This window comes from Pezoporus occidentalis, unplaced genomic scaffold (assembly GCF_034315485.1).
Source record: "Pezoporus occidentalis ecotype Australia unplaced genomic scaffold, CSIRO_AGI_Poc_V1 ctg15, whole genome shotgun sequence".
NCBI classification, from domain to species: domain Eukaryota; kingdom Metazoa; phylum Chordata; class Aves; order Psittaciformes; family Psittacidae; genus Pezoporus; species Pezoporus occidentalis.
This window is the reverse complement of record NW_026913316.1, coordinates 8,368,346-8,391,463: the sequence shown is the minus strand read 5'-3', so window position 1 is coordinate 8,391,463 and position 23,118 is coordinate 8,368,346. Positions and strand designations below refer to the sequence as shown.

General features: G+C 38.0%; 1 protein-coding gene across 2 annotated transcripts in view; it reads right to left on the bottom strand.

The window, feature by feature from the left end:
• Positions 1 to 23,118, bottom strand: part of INO80C (INO80 complex subunit C) — a 30,857-nt gene that overhangs the window by 3,830 nt on the left and 3,909 nt on the right. For both annotated transcript variants that reach the window (XM_062610951.1, XM_062610952.1), the window contains exons 2-4: positions 6,146 to 6,256; positions 3,290 to 3,401; positions 1,541 to 1,608 (exon numbers count right to left, since the gene is read on the bottom strand). In XM_062610951.1, the coding sequence (XP_062466935.1) occupies positions 1,541 to 1,608; positions 3,290 to 3,401; positions 6,146 to 6,256 (291 nt within the window). The remainder of the gene's footprint in view (positions 1 to 1,540; positions 1,609 to 3,289; positions 3,402 to 6,145; positions 6,257 to 23,118) is intronic.

Sequence of the window (23,118 nt, the reverse complement as noted above, 5' to 3'; positions counted from 1 at the left end):
CAAATCATGCTCAAAGGCACAGGCTGGAATCATGACACTTCCTAGGTGCGTCTCATTTAAATGTGTTACTTGAAAAATAAAGAAGTCAAAAAAAATATATGCTACAGATCAAGAACTCAAATGATAGGATATGAGGATTGCAGTTGGTGCTATAGTCATTCTTTATGCCTTGCACTGTGTATCCACTGTGTATCCACTATAAGGCAGTCCTTAATTAAGTGCTCATCCTATTTTTTTTTTTCCCAACAGAGACTTTCACCTAATTCAGTGTACGGAATGCAAGGTGTGTTAACCTGCATCAACATAACAAATGTGCACTTTTTTAAGCATCTCTATGGGATGATATCAAGCCTGTGAGGTGGGCTAGCGCCCTGTGGATGGAAAACAGATTAAACTGGGGGAAGGGACCCAGAAATTCTGTCTAACACTCTTTGACGTGACAAAGTTTTCGTTATTGGAGTTATTTAGTGTAAGCATTACTCCATGCTTTTTGTAGTCCAAAATACAACATTCCCATTCATTTCAATTGTAATACATGAATGGGATTCTACAAAATAAATCACTGGGGGCTGAGGGCGAAAAGTGAAAAGATATGCTGTTACCAACACCTGTTTTGTTTTAAGTATTATTTAAATTATTCATGTCACATAGGAGCAGTGTCTGCAGCAGATACAACATTTTTGTTGGGCAGAATTCAATGTCTTTACTCCTGTTTTGTGCCAACAGAATCTTTGGGGAATTCAGGTGCCAAATTGTAACTACCGAGACTTTTGAAGCATGTGAAAACCATATCTAAGTCAAATGTGGGCTGGTTTCATTTTCCTTTCTTTTTTTTTTTTCCTTTTCTGTAACAAAACCATGTAAAAAAGCCCATCTGTGACACACAGGCTATCTGCCAAAATCCAAGTTCCAGCTCTGAAGCATGGGGGTATCTGACATTCTCAAAAGTCCATGCCAAGTGTCTGTCTCAGGCTCATTTGTTTGAGGGAAAGTTTGAGAGCAATGACAACAAGTGGTTGGAGGTTTTTTAACCTGAGCCAATCAATGTGATTTTGCCTCATCTCATGTTTGGAAATTGCTTTGCCATCTTTTTAAAACTTTTTTTAAAGGATACAATGAAATAAATCAGCCTCAGATAAACTCTCAGCATGGCGAGTTTCGGACTGTGTGGTTAAAGCTTGACAAAGTTAGCAGTCATGGAGACTATGGGCTACCAGCTTTCCCTGTAACACTAAAGAATCAGAAATGATGGGGACCAACGCAGCCTCTGCAGCTGGGAACATGGTGTGATAGGAGAGCCACCTATCTCCCATTTCCTGGCAAGAAAAGGGATTTAATCTGTCCTGACATCTATTAACAACCAAAGGATTTTGTGATGTAGTGACAGTATTTGGGGTTTGGCCCTAAATCACTGGACAGCTATTAAGCACAAGGCTGAATAGGAACCTCAGCAAGTACACCTTTTACAAAAGCAAGCATCAGCTTTATTTCATTTTGGAAAGTGAGATGCCAATTTTTAAGAGAAAAACAAAATACTTACTGGAAGTCCTGAAATATCTGAATATTTCTTAGCAGGCTTAAAGGAAGGAGGAGCATCAATATTAAAATCTAGAGAGAAACAAAGGGGTAAATTCAGTGTGCTATATATATATTGAAATATAACCCAAAATAATGTAAATAGGTAACAATACTTCTTTAAAAGGCTGCCTTTATGATCTGAGGTCTCTATTGACTAGCAACACTAAGGCAAAGAAATAAGAAGCAGAAAATATCTAGCCTGTTAGCACTGTACAGAACAGCCTGGTTCTGCTCACTGGTTAAAGTACAAGTTTAATAAGCAGAACTGCCCTCCCCTATTTGAAATGTGTTGATTTCAGTCTCAACGAATTCCTTTGCAGCCAGTTATTTGCAAAGAATGGCCATTATCATACGCATGCTGTATGTCAAGGCCACAAAATGTTGCTCAATTGCAGCTCTGAAATACCATAATCCAGAAAAGCAAAATAATCTCTTAAATCAGTTAAATCTTTAAGCATGTACCACTTTAAGCCCAGCCAATGACCTAGAAAATTGTCTGAATGTTTAAATTAAATGATGGAAATTGCTGTTCTTTGGTGCCCTTTAGATAGCAACTCTCATTCATAAACTATTTTAGGACACATTTGGTATATTTAAATAGTTAAATTGCCATTTTTAGATGTTTACAAAAATATCTTGTACCTGATTCATTTCTTTCCTCCTTCCTGATCTTTCTTGCACCTCATTCAGATGCTATGATCAATTCAAATGCTCCATGCATACCAAATTTCTAACTCATCATCTCATAATTCAAAAGACACTAATGCCACAGACAGCTGGTTTTAAATATGCAACTGAATTTCTTTTCCCTCCTTCTTAAAAATCCTGTAAATTGATGGTTGCAAACAGAACGTAATAGAAATAGCAACATCAGCAGATTGTCAGTTACAATAGCCAGGAACACACAGTAGCTTGCATTCTTCTGCAACAGTTGTGTCTAAAGCACTTCAAAAAAAGGCAAGCTATTTTTGGATAAAGCACCAAGTCTGACAAAAAGTGTATGCATATGCTCAATTCTGAAATGCCTCCGCTTGCTCAAGTAGAATCTGAGGATCACATTCTTCCTCTAGCTGCGTTCAGTCGTATCATAAAGTAGATTTGAAGTTTATCTAGATTAAGACCACTGCTGTAACTCTACTGCTGTAGATGTGCACCAGTTAGAACTGCTATTCAGGACTGCTAGCAGTGTAGTTTCAGCTGTGCTGAACTAAATAGGGGATGTAGGATTTAAACCTCCCAAGAATCTAGGATAAGGAGCTGGATAGGAACCTTCGGCTGAAGTCTAAACTATTGGAGGTATGTGGCTTAGCAGAATCTATTTGAAAATTGTTCAAATACAGGTAATCAAGCAGCAGTCACTCATCAGAAGACATCTGGGCTATATGCAGAGGAGAAGGCTCCTTAGCAGTAGGGGTGATCAAAACCTAATGGGAATAAGAAGTTTCTGACCTGCTTTGGATAAATACATTCCCTTTATTAAACTCTCCCTGAATGTATTTGAACTTTGTCACAATACTCCAAATTATATGCCTCCCCCTACTTTCCACTTAGGGCTGATGAGTGTGATTATACTAGTCTTAAACGTACTACTGGACCCTGTTCAAGCAGGATACTGCATGCACTGATGAAACAATTTAGGTTTGTTTTAAAGAAAGTTATTTGTGTGGATTTTATTATTTATAAATACATGCAAAGTGTCTAAGCAGCTTACAGCTAGGATCATTTAGTTGCCATGGCAATGCCCTTTCAGAAGCAAGAATTTGTTTTAGGTTCTTCCAAGTTCTGTTCTTCTTGCCAGCTGCTGCTCCACCAATGCCGGAGTGCTAGAATTAAAGATATGGTGTTTAGAGAAAAAAAAATAAATGAAGAATGCTATTTCAGAGCATGACACTTCTATTTCATAGTCCTTCTGATATGTCTTATCTTGTCATGAACCATTTGTTATCCTCACTTATTTCATCAGCAGGCTAAGATACTGTACACTTTAATCCTGGCTGCAAGAAAAACAAAGCTTTTTGGACTGTGTCAAAGCTACTATGCTTACAATTAACTGAAGGAAATGAAAATCTCCTTTTTACATGGAAATAGAAAATCAATGCAGTCAGGTTTAGCCTGAGATTACAGGATTCTGTATATACTTCCCATCTTATTGGAACTTATTACTATGAAGTTCTGTCTAAAGTTGTGATTACATGGCTAAATTTTCTCTCTCCTTTTTACAGCATATTGCGGGGCATCCTTTTAGGGATTAGAAAACGCAACTGATCTTGCAAAATGTAATGAATTTGATAAGAAAGTTTCGGGAAATTTTATTTTTCTTTCAAAGGATAGAAGACAGAAGAACAGAAAAGGAGTAATAAATAGAATGTTGGCTGCCAAGACAATTTTGCATTTTGAAAGGTACACTAATGGAAAGCTTGCCACAGGTACTATAATAGTAGTTTCAGTTATCAAATGTGATTGCTACAGAGTAATTTATTTATGTCCCTCCAGAGATAGAAGCTGCACAACATACTGTACTACTTCTAAATGATCAAAGGACATGGATTTACAGCTTTACTTCAGAAAAGAAAATGTTCCTACATCTGGGGAGTTGTTGTTATTTCTGTTAATAATTACCACCTGCCACATCAGTCTTATCAGAACTCGGCAAAGTTCTGCAAAAACACTTCTGCTGTGATTGGTTTCTAAATTAGCTTGTTAAACTGCTGAAGATGATGGAAGGAAGAATTCAATGAGAAAGCTTTTTTCTGTAGATGCAAGATATATTCAGAAAAGATGCTCATAAGCTGATGATATATTGTGTTTTGGCAATGAATATCCAGTATAGAAAGTTCATACAAATGTTTACTCTGAGGGTAACATCTTAGTAATCTAAAGATCATTGTAAAATAGAGACTGCTGGAATATGAAATGAAAATAGATGTAATACTGCAATAGTAATTCACTTAATTCAATTAATATCCCCCCAAATCATTGCATAATGATTTTTTTTTTTCAGTGACCTCGTTTATCAAAAGCAACTATTGGGTTTATATGAAGTTATACCTCCTAGGAATTGAGGTATTACCTCACATACCTACAGTCAAAAGGCAATGACTGCCAAGTGCAAACGAACCAAGCAAGCTCTGCACTAGCGAAGTTCAGGGAAAGCTGGAACTAGGACAGGTGATGATACTCATTGTTCTGCACAATAGTTGGAAGGTCTCCTTCCCCATCCCCATTGCAAAGGGATGCAAATTCCATTCAGGTTAGAAGAGGGTAATTGGTTTCTTCTCTGCTTTTAAGGCTATCCTCAGCAGTGGTTCAAACTTGGGTATGTTTATGAGATAGACATTATGTGATTTATTTTCTTCCTTTAAAAGCAAGTTAGGCTGGCAGGATGCAAAACATCATCCAAATTGTTACCACCAGTTCATATTGACAAAAAGCTAGCTAAAACTCAATACATTTCTTCTCAAATTAGTTACAGTACTGGAGAGGACAATTTCATGTTTTTATTATAATTGTCTATTATTTCTGCAGCAGTTGCCAAAGGCCTTGTACATTCACTATTATTTTGAGCATGCAGGCATTAGTATTGCCTCTTTGGAAATGGTGACATCCCTCTAAGAACAGAAGCACAAGGCATCATGGCCATTTAAATCCCTTAAGGAAGCTATATGGAATGCCTCTGGGCACAAATGTAGCTTTTCCAATAAGCCCCATTTCTCAAAGACACTGGTACTCACTGGAGCATTAGAGTGAGCAAAATACATGGTTGTTTGAGTGCCCCTCTTGTGACAGAAGTCTTCTGCAAAGCAGACAGAGGACAACTTGCAAGTCAGAGATTAAATTTATATCCCCTACTATGGGATAGTGGATCTTGTTAATACAGAATGAAATCTGGGATAAAATCCTTCTTTCTAAGTACTGGCTTAGGACCAGCAGCCTGAGAAGTTTGCTTGTTTAGAAAGCAGTTGTACAGTGTGCCAATGAGTTGGCCTTGGCACAGTGAGATAAAAAGATATTAAAAAAAAACCCAGCAGTGACAGCATTACTACCTGTAGTCTTCCTTCACCTTCTCCCCCAATTTAAAGCTCAGAGTGTTTTAGCAGCCAGTAGTTCATCAGCTGTCAGAGTTTACATGACTTCTGCAAGCCAGCAAGCCGGGCTTCTGGGGAGCATGGAGCCTTTGCTTCTAAACCTAGCAATTACTGGAAGAACAGACACCACAGCTCTGTTAAAAAGTTTCAGAGACCAGGAGAGGAGAAAATGCCATTTGCTAATGACTCTCTGGCTGATTTCATTTTGCATTGCAGCCGGCCTTGGCTAGGAACTGGGAGATGGGATTCCTACATTCACAGCTGTGAACTACAGTTGTGGTAGTTTGTGAGATACCACACCATGCGCTTTGGACCATAGTGTGGCATGGGCTTGAGGTGAATTTCTTAAAAACTGTCAACCTTTTATTTGGCTGTTAAGCTGACTTTCTTCATATTTACATTAGCAGTATGGTTAAATAGAATCCTAGTTAATGGTTTATATGAAGAGTTTAGAATTTCAAGTTGTTAAAATATCTGCTTACAATGAAGTTTGGATCTTTAAATGGTAACGGCTTGACGGTTGTTTCCACTGATCCTGTGCTGGAGTCTGTGTTCAGAAATTTGTTTTCATTCATGGCCTCTCCACCTGCACTCTGAAAAAAAAATACTTGTTACTCTAAGCAAGTTTAACTGGAGACAGAGCCATCTGCTGTATTACCTACCTGTTGTCTTTTTAGCCTTCCTACCTCTTCTGAATCTTTAAAGATGTTGTATACCAGCAGTGGAAAAGCATGAAACTGAGTATTTGTCAAGCAGTTTACAACTGACATATACAGGGAGGAAGGGACTAGAGTGGCCAAAGCTTACTATGTAAAAACAGCATTGGGTTTATTTCAGTATTAAGGAAAGACATCTCTACATAATGCAAGACTGCATGGGAAACCTGAAACAGCGGAAATGTACACTGGTACACTGGATCTGTTTCAGAATGCTCAATATTAGAGCATTAATAGCAATATATAAAACTTATTTATAAGGTTTTTTTAAGGTTCTGAAGAAACAATTGATTAATCAGTTTATTCTCCATCCTTGGCTTCAATCATGCCTGAATGAGAATTGAGAGAAAAAAGAAGCATATATCTATATTAGTTTTAGTATTATATAGTTAGTATTATATATATACAAGCCTCACAAAATCTACTTGGGTACTAGTTGGTGTTTTCTAGGCTTTTCTTTGTGGTTTATTTATTTAGCAGGAAGAACAGTTAGGGAAGGTGTGTGTGTGACTGGGAAGCTAAAAATTTGTGTGGTGGTCTAACCAATTTCTGATAGCTCTGCATGCCTGAGTTTATGTTGGTTTGTATTTTGTGAGCACCTTGTAAGTCTCCACACTACCAGAAGTGGCCTGTATGACATACATAAACATTCCTCATCAAATCCTGACCTATACGGAAGCCAATGAGAATTTTGCCGTTGAGTTTGGCAGTTCAGGCAATAGGATTTCATACCTTGGTTCTTTGTTCTTGAAGAACACAAAGCCTGGCTAAAAGCTAAATCAATATTTACTGAATGGGTGGTTAAAATGTTTCTTCACCTTCAGACAGATAATTCTTAGAACAAAAAAAAAAACCAATGCTTTCCTGTGGAAACCTGCACGCAAGTCCTTCTGTGTTGATACAATACTCCTTTAAGTAGGAGAAAAAGAAGGACCATTCTTATTACTGAATTATGGGAGCACATCTAGAAACTGAGACTATATAGCAAAGACCATGATTCAGCATATCCTTCTCCATGTGATTACAAGGGAAGTGTTTGTATTCTTAATTACATGCATAAGTAATTACAGGATTAGGAACTAGGCAAATTGAACTTTCTTTGGGGAAATACATCAGTTATTCAACAGTGTCTGCTTTTAACACAGCAAAGAGAGGTCTTAAATATTCAAAGTATGGTATAAAGAAGTATTCAAGCAAAATAGTCATGTTTATAGAGTCTTATTAAAATAAAACATATGATGATCTATTTTCAAAACAACAGTCAGTCCTCTGTAGTCCCCTCCCCATAGTGCAGGGGATGCTACCATAATAACATCAGTGGAAGCAACACTGAAGTCTGTAGCTCAAACTCAACTCTTTCCTTGCTGAGGACAACATTAAAAGGCAGTGGCTGTCAAAGAAACAGAAGAAATGCAGATGGATGTTTAGAAATATGTGCATTGTGTGACAATGAGCAGAGAAAATACCTTCAGCAATCCTGAGCAAAGTGTCTTTGTACAATGAGCTGCTAGGTTTCAAACTATAGTCTTGCACACGCATGCTTCCAACACTTTGGATTTCAGCAGCAAACATTAAAGTCAATCTTGAGAAAGACAAGGCTTGAGATACAAGACTATTTTTGAAGACTAAATTATCTCTGATACTGCTCGTTATCACTATAAAATCTCTAAGTGCAGGAATCAGCACTTAGTTACTCTTCAAAGCATTCTTGCCTTTTATTTGGCACAATTTGGTCAGTTTTAAATGCAATCTTTTTTTTTTTTTTTTTATTAATTACTTTACCACTTTTGCCTTTTCAATGATCTTTTCCTAAGTATTCTGTTGTTCATGAAATGGGTTTTGACTAGCATTTCAACATCTCAAAACAGTACCTAGCTTTTCAAGACAGAGCAAATGAAAATAGTTATACAGTAAAGGGAAGGAAGCTTCCTTATACATACAGTTGTTGATTTCTACAGCTGGGTACACTGACATATTCCACTCACTGTCTTCAGTGGGTTTTTCTGTGTGGATTCAGCACTAACCTTGCTGGCGCATTTGGAAAGGAAAGTAAGGAACAGTTCCTGGCAGGACAATTCCTGACTGAAAATTCTACACATCGTTTCTTTTCCAGACCAACCCCTCAGGGATTTCAGGTATTAGTGCTGCTAAGAGCTGGGATAACTCACATTACAGACCAGATGTTAATTTTGGTTTTGCCAGTATTCCTTGCACAGTGGCAGAGGCAGCAGGATCTGGAGCAGCAGCTGCTGCTTTTCAGGGCCACATGAACACCCAAGTGATCCTCCAGTCCCATTGAAACATAATGCCAGCAGCATCTTCTGGATCTGTCATGGACAATTTAACAGCAGTGGTTTCCTCTTCAAGAAAAATGGTGCAGGCTGGTGTGCAGAACTGTAAAGCAGCTTGCATACCATAGTGGAAGGCAATTGATACCATGACTTGAGAGCCCTGTGACAGACTGGGAAACAAGTAAGACTGAATACTATGATCCCAGTTAAATTCTGGGAACTGAGATACAGACATACTTTAGAGGCATGTCAGTTCCCTCACTCAGCACCACTTGTGTGAAAACTCAGATTTCAGCAGTAGCACTATGGAAGAGAGGTACACAGCTAATATGCTTTTCTTCCTGGAAAAACATTAAAGAATGGAGTAGAAGCACTGCTTCCCAAATAATGTGCTACTGCACAGAGACCTTTGAGATGCTCTTTCCGTGCAGCCTGCAGAAGTCTCGGCCAATATCCTCGGCAGTTTTATAGCCACAAACTGAAAGTGTCTCGACAATCTGTAACTCCATCTAGCCTGTGTTTAAAAATACTAGTATTTCAAGTATAAGAAACACCATTTAATGTTTCAGGTTTGTTTTTTGAAAGTTTTCTTAAAGGCAGAAGGGAGGGGGGGGGGGAAGAGATGCCAAATTAATTTTAACCAATATGGATCTACCTTTGTACTGCAAACCCCATATCATAGAATCATAGAATCGTTAGGGTTGGAAAGGACCTTAAGATCATCTAGTTCCAGCCTCCCTGCCATGGGCAGGGACACCTCACGCTAAACCATATCACCCAAGGCCTCGTCCAACCTGGTCTTGAACACTGCCAGGGATGGAGCATTCACAACCTCCCTGGGCAACCCATTCCAGTGCCTCACCACCCTAACAGGAAAGAATTTCCTCCTTATATCCGATCTAAACTTCCCCTGATTAAGTTTTAACCCGTTACCCCTTGTCCTATCACTACAGTCCCTAATGAAAATTTCCTGAAAGTCAGTAATACAGGGATAATACCAAACATTATTTACAGCCTGAAAGAAGATTGCTCAGTGAACAATTGCTATACAATAAAGGTAACATTTATCTTTTTAACATTAGTTGAACAAATCTCTCCCAGATGTGCTTGGTCATTTAGTTTGGAAGATATTTCATTCTTCACTGACACGTGTCAGGGCAAACAAACAGGAATTAATTCAACTCCCCTTTGTAGTCCTGTGAAGTGATGGCGGTTTCGTGAGCACAGTGAGGAAGCGCCTGTCACCAGGGAACATGTACAGCTCAATGTGTGCTGTAACCCCCCAGTCAAGTGTGGGACAACTTCCCCTTCCTGCCCAACTCACAACCAGTCCCCAGCACATTTTCTGTACCTGGCCAGTCTCTTAGCTAACTTCCTCACTCCCAGTGTCCTAGGATAATCCCAAATGCTTTGCAGGAGGGCTAGAAAGAAAGTGTAACTATGGGATGATACTCTTAATAGCTTCTTTAAAGTTTCCTTTAAACTGATCTTGTCATGTAAACAACTCTTATGAGGAGCTCAGTATACACCGCAAGGAAAGAGTCAGTGAAGCAGCTTTTCATATGCACTTTATAACTAAATTGGGCCCTTTAAATGGTGGTTTATGTAACTGGGGCTATGGGGAATTTGCGGTACAATAGTTACTAGGCAGTACTTGTTTTTCTCTGTAGGCTGTTGAACATTATAACAACAAAGACTTTAGAGTGGCTTTACATTTACAGGGTACATCTGCACTGGCAAATGAAGGCGTGAATTAAGTACAGCTTATGCTAGTTTTACCCCAATAACAATAAAAACACTAAAGACTACAGCTAAGACATCAGTAAATTCATCATTTCCTTCCTCTGGCTGTTAACCTCCACAGAAGTCCATGCTACCACCTCTTCCCATGCTACCTCTCTCTGTTCTCCTTCTCCCAGTATCCTATTTAGCCAGGTGTAGAGCAACCTTGACTGGAATGGCATGTTTTAAATTTGTAGACAGCAGGTCAAAAGCTTCTTACAGGACCATTTGTGCAATTTTATTCCCTCTATAAAATTGAGTTTATGCGCTTTACCTGAATTTTACCTACAACCAGAGTGTGACAGGTTGGCAACCTCTATCCCTCCTGGGATTAAAAGGAGCAACAGTGATGGGAGCTGCTTCTTTTTTTGCATTTAATTTCCCAAGACCATGTATCAAGTATTCAATGTATCCTAGTGAGTGGGACACTGTCCTCCCTGTTATCTAGCAGGACTGGGTGACAGTCACCAGGGGAGGAAGCTGGCTGAGGACTTCACTTGGTGAGGAGACAGCAACAATTGGAGAGAGTGAAGACCTGCAGCAAACACTTGGTTGTCCTGAGAGGTTTGTTGTAAGACCTGCCAAGTCTGGGAAAGAGACCTGAGCTAAAGCTTAGCTACCTTAACACTGATTTCTTTCGAATAAAGCCAAACCCCAGGAATGAGCTTAGTTTGGACCCTATTGTATATGCTTTCTGTGGTGGGAGAAAACACACACTGCGAGGCTGCCTATTCACATACTACTTTCAGTCTTAGGTTTTGGTAGATCTATTAGTTTTTTCTAAATACAGTCTGTTCCAAATTCCCTACTGCAGATGTATCAGTTTTCACAGGATTTCCAAAGATTGCTCCAGCTGTCTGGTTTTATTTAGGGAGAGGACAAGCAAAACTTGTAGACCACGGAAGCTGAATTCTTTGTTTTGGCTATTTCTAGGTGGAATCAGCACTGTGGGGTTTGGGATGGGTGTCTGTGATGGGACTAAATACCAGGTTGAATTAGCTTATTATTGTCTGAATCATCATTCCGTTTTTTTCCTGGATTTTTTTTTTTCCCAGCAAGGATTAAAACTGCATAACTGAGTAACTAATACATGCTGAAGTATTATTTCTTACCTATTTACTTTTGGATTATGGTCTATAATTTTTTTTTTCATTGTTTTAGACTAATAGGATTTTACAATGTATCAAAAACATAAAAAATATGAAATATAAAAGTCAGAGATGTATATTTCTGCATTTCTGGCGTCCTATCACTACATGGAATGCATGCCATGGCTTAGAAAAAGAATGGATTTGCACATCACTGAAAGTACAATATGATCGTCAGAAGCCCTTCTTGGTAGATGTTATGGTTTTACATGGCAAAACAGGATTTACAAATAGAAGGTAAACTGAACAGTGCGTTGGTGAAGGAAAACTTAAATGCATAAATAAATTCTGGAAGAACTGGAAAGGGAGTTTCTAGTTTAAAGGAGCAAACCCAATACTATAAGTATTTATTTTCTTTGTTTTGTTTTCTGGAAATCAGTTAGTAGTGAGTTTTAACACTATATTGAGTACAGCAGTTGTAGATGAAGGTGACTATGTACGCAGGGTTTTGGTTTGGTTTTGCTTCTGTATTCAGTATTTCTGATACAGTGGCTTTGTCTTACAGTGATAATTAGGAGGTTGTATGTCACTATTGAAAAGTAAGAAAAGAGTTCTGGTTGTAAGTCAAGCCCTCACACTTGGTGTCAACTTTGGCCCAAGCTCCCAGTTTGGCTTGCTGAGGAACCCACTGGTCACCAACTTTTGCATGTGAAATTCAGTAACCAGTTTAAATTATTTTTACTTACTCTTGGCAGCTGGTTTTCGTAAGTACAATAATACTACAATGACATTCTTCATTTCATTGACACAGTTGTTTTAACTCAGCCTCATTAATGGTATATGTCTAATTACTCCTGTAGTAGGTTACTTCTAATGCAGCAATATCCAACTTGTAGCAACTTTCTCAGCTTTTAGCTGTAAGTTCTGTGACATCCTGATGAAGCTCTGGCATGCAGCCAGGAAAGGAAATGCTAATTTATGAAATCAATGGATAATACCTGTATTTTCACTAGCAGCCAATTGCAGTGAGTGAAAATGCCATCTGGAAACAGAGCACGGATGTCACTAGATGACAGCAGTGATGATACCAGCAGACTTTTCGAAACTAGGAGTAGACTTTGAATGTCAGCTTTTTAACAGAGTCCCAGCTAATACTGCTCATACTAGAACATATATTCAGCCACTTGATTAATATATTAACTTTGACTGTATAACAAGCCTGGCATAGGTGCTTGCACATTCTGAATATTTAATTCATTTAACTTTAAATGATGACAGAAGCCATTACAACTTGAATATGTACACTCTAGAAGACAAAAATGCAGCTCTTCACATCGCTGGGAAAAATTCACATAGAAAGGTGTCAGACTTAGACATGCTTAAGCTGAAGCAAATATGATGGCTAAAAAATTTCTCATCACCAATGTTATTAGCATAGTGTATTTCTGAAAGCAAACTCACTGAAGACTCGGTAAGGAGGTAAGACTGAAGAAACAGCGCTTTCTTGAACAAGATTAACTCTCTCCATGTCTGTGACAGAAAGGTTCGCTGGGAAGACTTACTCTGTAACATGTATGAATGTGTCTTCCCCATCTGGCTGCAGTTTACTGGTTCTTGGATTCAGCAGGAAAAGCTTTTTCTTTGTTTCCACTCACTAAAATGAAAACCAATACAATTTCCCCAGCCTTTTCTCGTTCAGCACTCTGGTACATGGTAGCATTTTAGGAACATTCATCCTTCACAGAAGGCCCTGCCTTATTTTGGGATTAAAAAAAAATAAAAAATTACTTCAGCTTGAAAATGTTGAAGTGAAAGGAGCAAAACCCTAAACTTGCATATTCACAGTAAATTCTGTTCCACAGCATACTGAAAAACTCAATTTACTAACCAAAACACCTGAGTAGTAGCCACCTGAAAAAAAAAGCATTAAGTATACCGTGCAGATCAATGTTCTTGATTTCAAGCAGCTAGTAGGGTGGGCAAGATAATCATGCGTACAGTGTAAATTGGGAGGAAATCCATTGAAGTCAATGGATTTCATCACTTTGTCATTGCCAACTCATCTTAAAAGACAGGGTTCCTGGTTCAGGTTTCTGCTTCCATTGACATCAAAAGTTAATCTCCCAAATGCCTAACATCAAAAATATTTTTGCTTAAATTATGACATTGTCCTCAAATGCTGCTGCTCCTTTCACTTATAAAGAAAGCTGAGGGAGGGCTGTTGAAAACAAACGTAACAACACAAAGCTTGAAATAGATCACTGAATTAATTACAATAATAGTTTATAATTCCATGTATGTGTTGCTAAACGTACTTCAGCTTCTTCCAAACATTCCCCAGAGGACTTCTGAGTCACATGTAAAACTACTTTTCTGTGCGAGACTTACAAAATCTGCCCTTCCTAAAGCAGCAGTTCTTTCCCTCTAGCTTGCTGAGTATTTCCACTGAGCATTAAGAGTTAATCAACTATGCAAATTAACTCCAAATATATGACCAAAGTTTAGACATAATCTCAGCTGTTGGGTGTATTACAGGGAGGGAGGAGATGTTTGAAGCAGGACATGGAAAACATTTTGACCGCAATCTAAATAAGGATAATGCATAAAGACACATATGATGTCCAGAAAGCAATCTGTACATTATGTTTTCAAATTTTTACACTGCTGTTCTGAGGTAAGTAAAAACATCTTACATTCCAACTGCCTTAGAAAGGCTGAATAAAATTTTACTCATGCACTAAAAGATTGGACTGTCACAAAGTGATGGATGGCTTTTCTATGTTCTCTGTAGGGCATTTCAATACCATAGACTCCAAGTGCTCTTGATTAAAAGGCGACATTCTCATTTAGGGTCCTGTCACTGCCAGAGCTTCAAACCATTATCATTCCCCCACACTGGTGCGTCCAGTGGCAAAATACTTACCAAAATGTATAAAATACTAATTACTTCAGACACTTTGATAGAGGTATAAAACACCCTAAAGCAAAGCTCTATTACGCTGTGTGAGGGTCTGAATTCAAAATTAAAAATGCAGCCAAAGGGAAAGTAAGATTTTAATTACATTCCCCAGCTCTCAAACATTTCTTCAAAACCTAGGGGAAAAAGACCTAGGAATTTTATGACACAGGAACTCCCTTCTTACTGGTATACTGCTCAATTAAGAAAGAAAAAAAAATAATCCAGAAAAACTCAAGTTTACTTTGTTCTCTTCAGAATTATTAAACTTTCAAACACAGAAAGATTCTAACAAGCTTCAGTAAAACGCTTTGATTTCTTCTCAAGAGATTTCAGATGCCAAACATGTTTTTCCATTTAAAAACTGTGATAGACAAAGTTTTATAACTTACAGATATTTCAAGGAAAAAAAAATTACTATTTTCTATGGGGAAAAGCCTCAAATAAAATGTAATTGGGACGCAACTGTGAATAGCTTCTCCCTATCCCAGAAAAGCTTGGCTTAATTTGCATTTGCCACAAAACTCCCTTCAGCTTAAATAATCGCAAAGGATCTCTCACTTTTAGATTTCTTTTGGTGGACTGCGACTATTTCTTGTTTATAATGTTTGACAGTTTTCTTTATTAATAAAATTGTAACTTGGACAAATTCATGAGCTGAATGGCACACTGAAGCAGCTCTGGAGCTAACAATTTCAGTATATATGCAATGCAAAAGCACATGTTAGTTCATACTTTTGCAAAGGGTAAAACTGAGCCCAGCTAACAGAATATTTTGATTACCCGAGAGAAAAAAAGTCTTCTAAACTGATGGGCCTTAAGACTGAAAATTGATGGAAGCATACTGGCAAAAAAAGACCAGAGTAAATCACAATTGAATTTTTATACAAACTATCAGCACGTTCCTTTCTCTATCAGAAAAATTCAGTTCAGTTAAGGACTTTGGCTAAACTGCTTCTCAAAGTTTGAAATACATCATTTGATACAGAACAGTTAAGGTCAAAGTATTTCTGGAGAAAAGACTGGAGGATTACAATATGCTTGTGTGCTGTTAACATTATAATGCTGCTCAGGGAGTATATCAAAATCCTTCTGTCGAACAACAGGCTTCAGCCAAGACAAGAGAAGGATCCAAGTCCATTCATCTGAACGTGACTGAACCAGGAACAAGGAAAGCAAAAAGATATCCGCTCCTGCAGCTGATGGGAAAGCAGTTCCATTCTGCAAAAAATATTCAGTTTCCTGACTCTATAGTTTATTCTGTAAAATAGCACCCATTTTGACAGGAAACAACATTTGAGTAACAAACAAAAACATAAAAAACACCTCTTCATTTAAAATTAGTTTTGAGTAAAGACAGGGTATATCTTTCTTCCAGTGCTTCTATTCTACCTAATGTTCTTAGGAAAAATAGACCTGAATTAGTACAGTCAAATTTTACATTTGGATGTTATGAACTTGTAAACTGATACAGAAAACAGAACTTAACTTTAGCATTTGCAAATGCATATTTAGCATTTGCAAATTTTAACACTTCCTTCTGTCTGTCTTGTCATTTTAAGTAGACAAAAATTCTATTTCTATTATGTTTCTGCTAACTACACCTACTGCTGCCATTATGCATCAGTTAACACTGGCAGTTGTACTGCAAAGGCTTAGCATTGCAGTTGAAAGTTGCTCAGAAGGTTTTTCCATTTTTATACAAGTACCTAAGACTGCCATGACCAAAAACTATGTCAGAAAGATAAACGTTAAGTACACTGACATATGGAACATTTCACTTCTAAAGCAATTCAGAATAAAACTGTTCTTTCAGCAAACCTTCAAAAGGTTATCAAAGGCATAACATATCAGAGAGCAGTAATTGCATAAGATGCGCCAGAGGTCTTTAAAAGAGGACAAGAAAATAAACTATACTTTAGTTTTTTTAAAATCTTCAGACTACAAATGTCATCTTTACTGTTTGTCTCATATGAGGGCACAAAAAAAGTCTGGCATGCCCTCACTACTACATTCACTTTCCTTCACCTAGCAAACTCAACACAACCATTGAGTTTTGAATAGCACACCAAGTCTCCTGAACTCAGCAAAATTGTAGGTGCATTAGCCTGGGGATACCTATTTTTAACTGGATAATGAAAAAAACTGATGACTGAACTAAAATAAAGAGCGGCAAATTCTAATTTAGAGGAAAATAAGGTAATAGAGGTATCTATTGTAGACTATTTTGGGGCTGCTCAGGAGGAAAAGGGGGGAGAGAGTTGTATAGTGATGCTAATTTCAAAGCAGATTTCTGAAACATTTCTTCAGAAACATTTGTACAAGTAGGTGGCTGGTTAATCACCTGTGTAAGTTCTGTGGCCAGCCAGTTTGCCCTGGTACAATATATTGAGGCTCAGAAACTGCACCACATCTGAAAAGTGTGTTCAGTGTTTTGCATATCAATTTGTATCCCAACTGCCTTTTTTGCTGGACTTGAAACAGAACAGAACTATTACAAGACTTGACTTTTCCACTACATTAGAATTAGTGAAGTTTTGGTATCACATCCGCAATTGTAGGTGAGAGGGAAACTAGTATTTGATATTTTGTGATGGCTTCAACAGGAGTTTCAAAGAAGTTTCCCACAATGAATTATTTAGCAAATGAAGTAACTTTGGGACAGATGGAAAGGAGGAGGGTAAAAAGGGCAATTCTGAGGCTGCAATAAAAGGCAATTCTGGCTGCAACAAATAGGCTTAACAAAAATTAAGGAGAAAAAGGAATTTCTGACTTGACAAAGTTTAAGGTTGTTAATGTGAGACTCAAACTTGCATTGCTTGTTCTAGACTGTGTAAACAAAGATAAGCAACTTAAGGAATAAGGACTTCCCAGCAAATCACTTGGTTTGAGAAGCCTGAACACACTGTGCATGTATCAAGGAAAAATGAAGTTCTCCTATTCAAATATGTTGATTTTACGAGTTAATTTTGCTGTAAGAACATTGTGCTGTTCCTCCCAGGGAAAAGCAGTTCTACTGAAACAAAAGCTTTGTTACAGTGTAGGGAGAATTATATACTGTCTGAATGTAGCCATTGAGTTTTGGGCTTTATTAATGCAGGAGTCTCTGACTGCTTGTCTAGAGAGAGGACGCACCCATCCTAATCACATAAATCAGACATCTGAAATGAGACATGGTAACACTGAATCATTGTGGCTGGAAGGGGTCTTTGGAGGTCACTAGCCCACTTCCTATCCAAAGTGTGGTGAGAACTGACCTTGGACAAGGCTGCTTAGGGCTTTGTCCCAGCAGGTCCTGAACACCTCCAAGGACAGAGATTCCACAGCTCTCTGGGCAACTCTCCATCTCCCTAGCTAGAAATCAATATCCTGTAAAACAGAAAATACTGGGTTTATTAACAAAAAGCTCTTCTGGTCATGAACAGTCATATAACTCATGTTAATTACTGCCCTAATTTCTGCGTGTTCCATTTCAGCACTATTTTGCTGTAGTCCTGATGGTTTCAGGGTATAAATGTAACAAAGTTTCTAGGCAGACCAGTCACCTTTTATCAAATGTACCTGTTTATCTGGAAAATTAAGAGAAACTTCTGGATGGACTGCATACCAATACACCACTGACTAAACAGAAAGGCTTTTTATGGTACATAACTTTCATGCAGCTTCCAACAGGTTTTAACTCCCTGCTCCTTTCTCCTAGATGATGAGTACTGTCGTAATACTCTCTCCCTTCCCTGATTAACATCCCTGTACTTCTGGAATGCCACTAACCTTTTCTTCAAAGTTGGTCTACTTGATATGCACCTAACCAAATGCTAAGCAGTTGTTCTGTTTTTAGCTTGGGAAGTTGCTGTTTCATTTTCAGATTTTTAAAAAAGACTTCTATGCTTGCAAGCTCTACCACTTAAATGACACTACGCATACCTGTAAATCTTGTGTAATTTATGCAGAAACTATAAGTTTCTCAGCCTTCTCTGCCCTTCTTCTCATTCTTTCACTAACTCAGAAAAGCATAAATCTGAGGAAGCAGTAAACAAGGCAGTTGTGATGAGCACATTGCATCCTTATGAACACAGGAGTAAGTAATGCTACAAGCATGCCAACACTAAGAGTAGAAAAATAAAAAAACTAACTTGCTTAAAATTGTATAGATGCTTTCACCTCTAGGTCTGTGGATACTTGCAAAATTAGGGGTTTGGGTTTTATAAATTATATCAGATTTTATATAATTCACATATTAGGCAGGTTGTGCATGGAAGTACATGGTAGTGCAACATTCTGTCTGTTTAATGAAAATTAAGGACATATAGAAACACAGAATAGTTTGGGTTGTAATGGCCCTTAAATATCACATATTTTCTCCCCCCTGCCATGGGCAGGGACACTTCCCACTAGACCACATTGTTCAAAGCCCCAGCCAACCTGGCCTTGAACTTTTCCAGGGATGGAGCAGCCACAGTTTCTCTGGGCAACCTTTTCAGTGCCTCACCATCCTCAGAGTAAAGATTTTTTTCCTAAATGCTCCTTGTCCACAGCAGGGTCTTATAATCAGCAAGAACAGTTCTTCCAGAGAAGGATGGTTACAAACAACATAACTATAGATACTCATCCTCCCAGCATGATAGACTCTGCTAAATTACGTTATTACTCACAAAATAGTTTCCTCCTATCCATTTCAAATTTGTTGAATTAACAGTGATGCATTTTCATTACAACATAAATGCATGTTATTAGATGGCACGAATATGTAGCTTTTTAGCTACAGTTTTGGACGAAAAATATTTCTGATCCCTGTTTGCACAACTGTGTATTTGGCATTAAAATTATTAGATAAAACGTGCTACAGAAATAAATGCCTAAAATACATAAGCAGACCATTCTGACAACTACAGCAGTTCAATATGTGTTCAATACCAGACTATGGAGTCATTCTCTTTGAAACGGACAGAATTTCCATCCTTGGCTGTATAGGAGAAAATATTTCCATGCTCCCCTCCCATCACATGAGACTGTCTTCCAGCCTGGTGGTTAGGGTGCACATGGGGCAAAAAGAGATTTGGAATCCCGTCAGGCAGTGGCACGAACAGGACTAACTTGAAGTGGAGGACACAGCAAACACTTGTAAGGATACATGATATAAAAAGGAAGTGTCGGTGCCAGAAGTGTGCCTTGTGTTCTGTTTTTCAAAGAAGGGATTTAGTACCTACTTTCAAGAAGGCTGATAGATGTTCATGGTTCTTTCCTAAGTGGAAAGAGTTGCTTGAATCTTCAGGGCGAAGTAGGACTAGTCCATAGGATTTCCTGCTAGATTATTTTGGTGACATCTCACAGGGCTTGCCAGCATTTGTTCAGGTACTTAGAGATTGACTTATTTATTTTTCTACAGTAAAATAATGAAATCGCAGTGAAGAGTAAGTTGCTTGTAGTCGAGAAGTGGTTTTCCTTGCCACGTGGTCCTATTACTTCCTTGTACTACCTACAACACCTGTTAGACCTCCTTGTGATTCAGTGGGGTTCACCAGTGCAGCAGGAGACAATACAGCTTCCTGGGAGAGGTGGGAAGTTGCCCTCCATCAGTGGCTGAGCAGGTCTGGCAAGTACCAGAGCTGGCTGTGGGCATGCAGCTCAGACTAGTGAAGATGGGTAAGAGTCAGGAAGATAGGAGACTGGAACTCTATAGATTGCCTAATTGAGCCTCTTGAAGTTGCAGGTGTGCTTTACAGTGAGACAAGACACGCTGTTCATGGATATGAATTCTGTGAGGATCAAGTATATTTCACAACACGGAGTATCACAACTTTCAATGGCTTTTCTGCAGGTCTACATAAATAGCCAATCTCTCCATTCTGTTTTCTTGGAATGTTAAAAATGTGTTCAAAACCATTCCAGGCTACCAAATTAATATTTCTATTAGCCTTTCTAATCCAAAATTAATATATTTACGGAACTACTAATGCCTTGCTAAAGCAAGAACTGAAGTTATTACCTAACATAAGCATTACACTTTACAAAACATAAACACAGTCTGACACCTCTTCAGATCTGCAATATCTAGACAATTTATTCCAAGTTTTCTTTTGTCAATCTGAGCCCTTTAATGCACTAACTGGATTCTGAGATTGCTTTTTAGGAGCACTATGTGTCAAATTGTCATGCTAAAGCACATGCATACAGTACTTTACAAAAAATAACCCATCCTATCTCCTTATGATAGAACCAGTAAACTATCTTTATTATCTCTCCTAAGTTTCTTGCATGTTTATTATGAATCCTGAAATTAAGTGGGATCACTTAAAGTAGAACTCTATTTTCTGTTAGCTAAAGGAAAAAATAAAATTCTCTACTAGGATAAGGGGAGAAGGGTAAAGACCCTCATGACACCAACATATTGACGGCCAAAGTAGAAGTCAATAGACATATGCTTTTGCCTTTCTACAACATAACACATCTGTGTTTACTCTAAAATCTAATCACATTTGGTTGGGGGGCTGGTAATTCTCTGAGCCTGGCATAGTCTGGTTTGGAAATTCACATACTTTCATGATTACAGATCATCTAAAGTCTTCAGTACGTGATAAATGACAAGCAAAGCAAATTCTTAGCTCTCAGTGTTGACAGTTTCTCTTTCAATCTAGATTTCTCTATAACAGCAATTGCCTTTTTTTAAATAAAGGTAAACTTAAAGCACACATACATTTTACCAGATTTCCCTGTGAAATCTTTTAATTGTCATTTTTCCCCATCAGGGACTCAAGAGATTCTGGTTCTTTAACATATTTGACTTCAAACGTGCAAGATACAAAAGCTGGTACCTGAGGATAATCCTGGCCCTCATTAATGGACTGCCTAAATATAAACTGTTTTTTGGAAGAGTACAAAAACCCATGGAAGAAAAAACGCTTAATATTTCAGCTGTTCACTATCTGCTTTGTTGCAGAAGGTATCTTTGTGGTCTTGTTTGAAAGGATTAGGAGACTAAGCGATGACCCTTTGAGTGCATCATTCAGAGAACTGCAAGTCTGGGGGATTTTCAGTGCTCTGTGGTCTGGTCACATGCAGCATGATGCCAGAGTATGTTACCCATCTGTGGGATAGATGCCCCAATTTAAACACTACCTGCTAAAACTCTTGTTAAGACATGGCAATTTGTTCTAAACTGGCTGCTAGTTTTGTTAGAGACAAGACTCTTGGGATGTAAGTGTGTAAGCAGCTGAACTTAAAGAGCTCACCTCAGCAGTTCTTATCAGTACCTACCAAGCAACTGCACTGTATTATGATATCTGTACTTTATCCAATGAAAGTGTCATTTAAGTAAATTTAATTAGGTTTGAGTTAACATCCCCTGGGAGCACATTACATCTATGAAAGATATCATTCCAGGCAAGCATTAGCTTCAGACTGGCACTGCTTCATTGGTTAAATTCATATATTTTCTGTTGTCATAACCTTAAGGGCTGGGAGATGTTTAAAAAACCCAAGAAGTGTAGTCTAGAGTATAATGACATGGTAGCTTTCTAATAAACTGGCAAATACTTATGCACTTATATATGCTTACTATCATGCTGTATCAGGGTCCTGATGTCTCTTCCAAGGAAGGTGGATTGGTAAGAAACACAACTTACTAAATTTCCAACTACAAAGGAAAATCATGCTTTTCTGTTACAGGCAGTCTTATATGGAATAATGTTATAATAATTACAATAGGTTTAGTGTTATAATGATTGGAGTAAAGAAGGTCTGAATTCTTAAGTAGGCAATTTTTAATTTCAGATCGGAAAGTTATTATACCGTGACGCACAAGAGGAGGTACTTGTCCCAGAACATGGTGAGAGCAGCAGTTCAGCTCAGCAGCTGTAGTGGTATTCACTTGATTCTGTAGTTACACTCACTCACCCTAACCTCATTTTTCAGGAAATTACAGCCAGATCAAATGGACTCCCTAAAATAAAGCTATTTTTAAATTGGTTTGATGGTTTCCTACTCACAGTGACGGGCTTGTTAAAACAGCACAGAAGGAGAACTGATTAAACTTACTGATGGTTTGCAGTCCAGCTGCATGCTGTTTATGTACTAGGGTAAGCTCTCTGTCTTGGCGGACAGCTTTTGAATACCTAACGGTAACCATGTTAATGTGTATGTATTTAATTACTCTTGTTAAACTCTACTCTGATCTTCAGTTTATGATATAAAACTTCATTGTTCAGTTACATTTAAAATAAAAATGGATTTCTAAGCTCCTTTTATTTTCATGTTGTGCCTGAGAGAAGCTTATTTTAGAGGACAATAACTTTAAACCATTTTGACTTTATTTTCCAGTATTGTTGTATAGCTTCTGTTTTTAAGCATAGAACAAGAAACACATAAAGTGTTAAGTATACACGAGAGCAGATACATAAAATGGAAGGTCACCAGTAGTACTGCTGCAATATTCACAATTACAGATAAAATCAGCGTATTTGATAATTTAACTCTTAAATACCACTGCAAGTAAGAATTTGTTTTCTAAATGGTACCTTGCTACAGTGATGGAGAAGAATGAAGCAGAAGGTATTCTTTGTGTATTTCCACAGTCCACAGGGTAGATTACATCAATTCAAAATGTAAGATGAAACATGGTGTCAT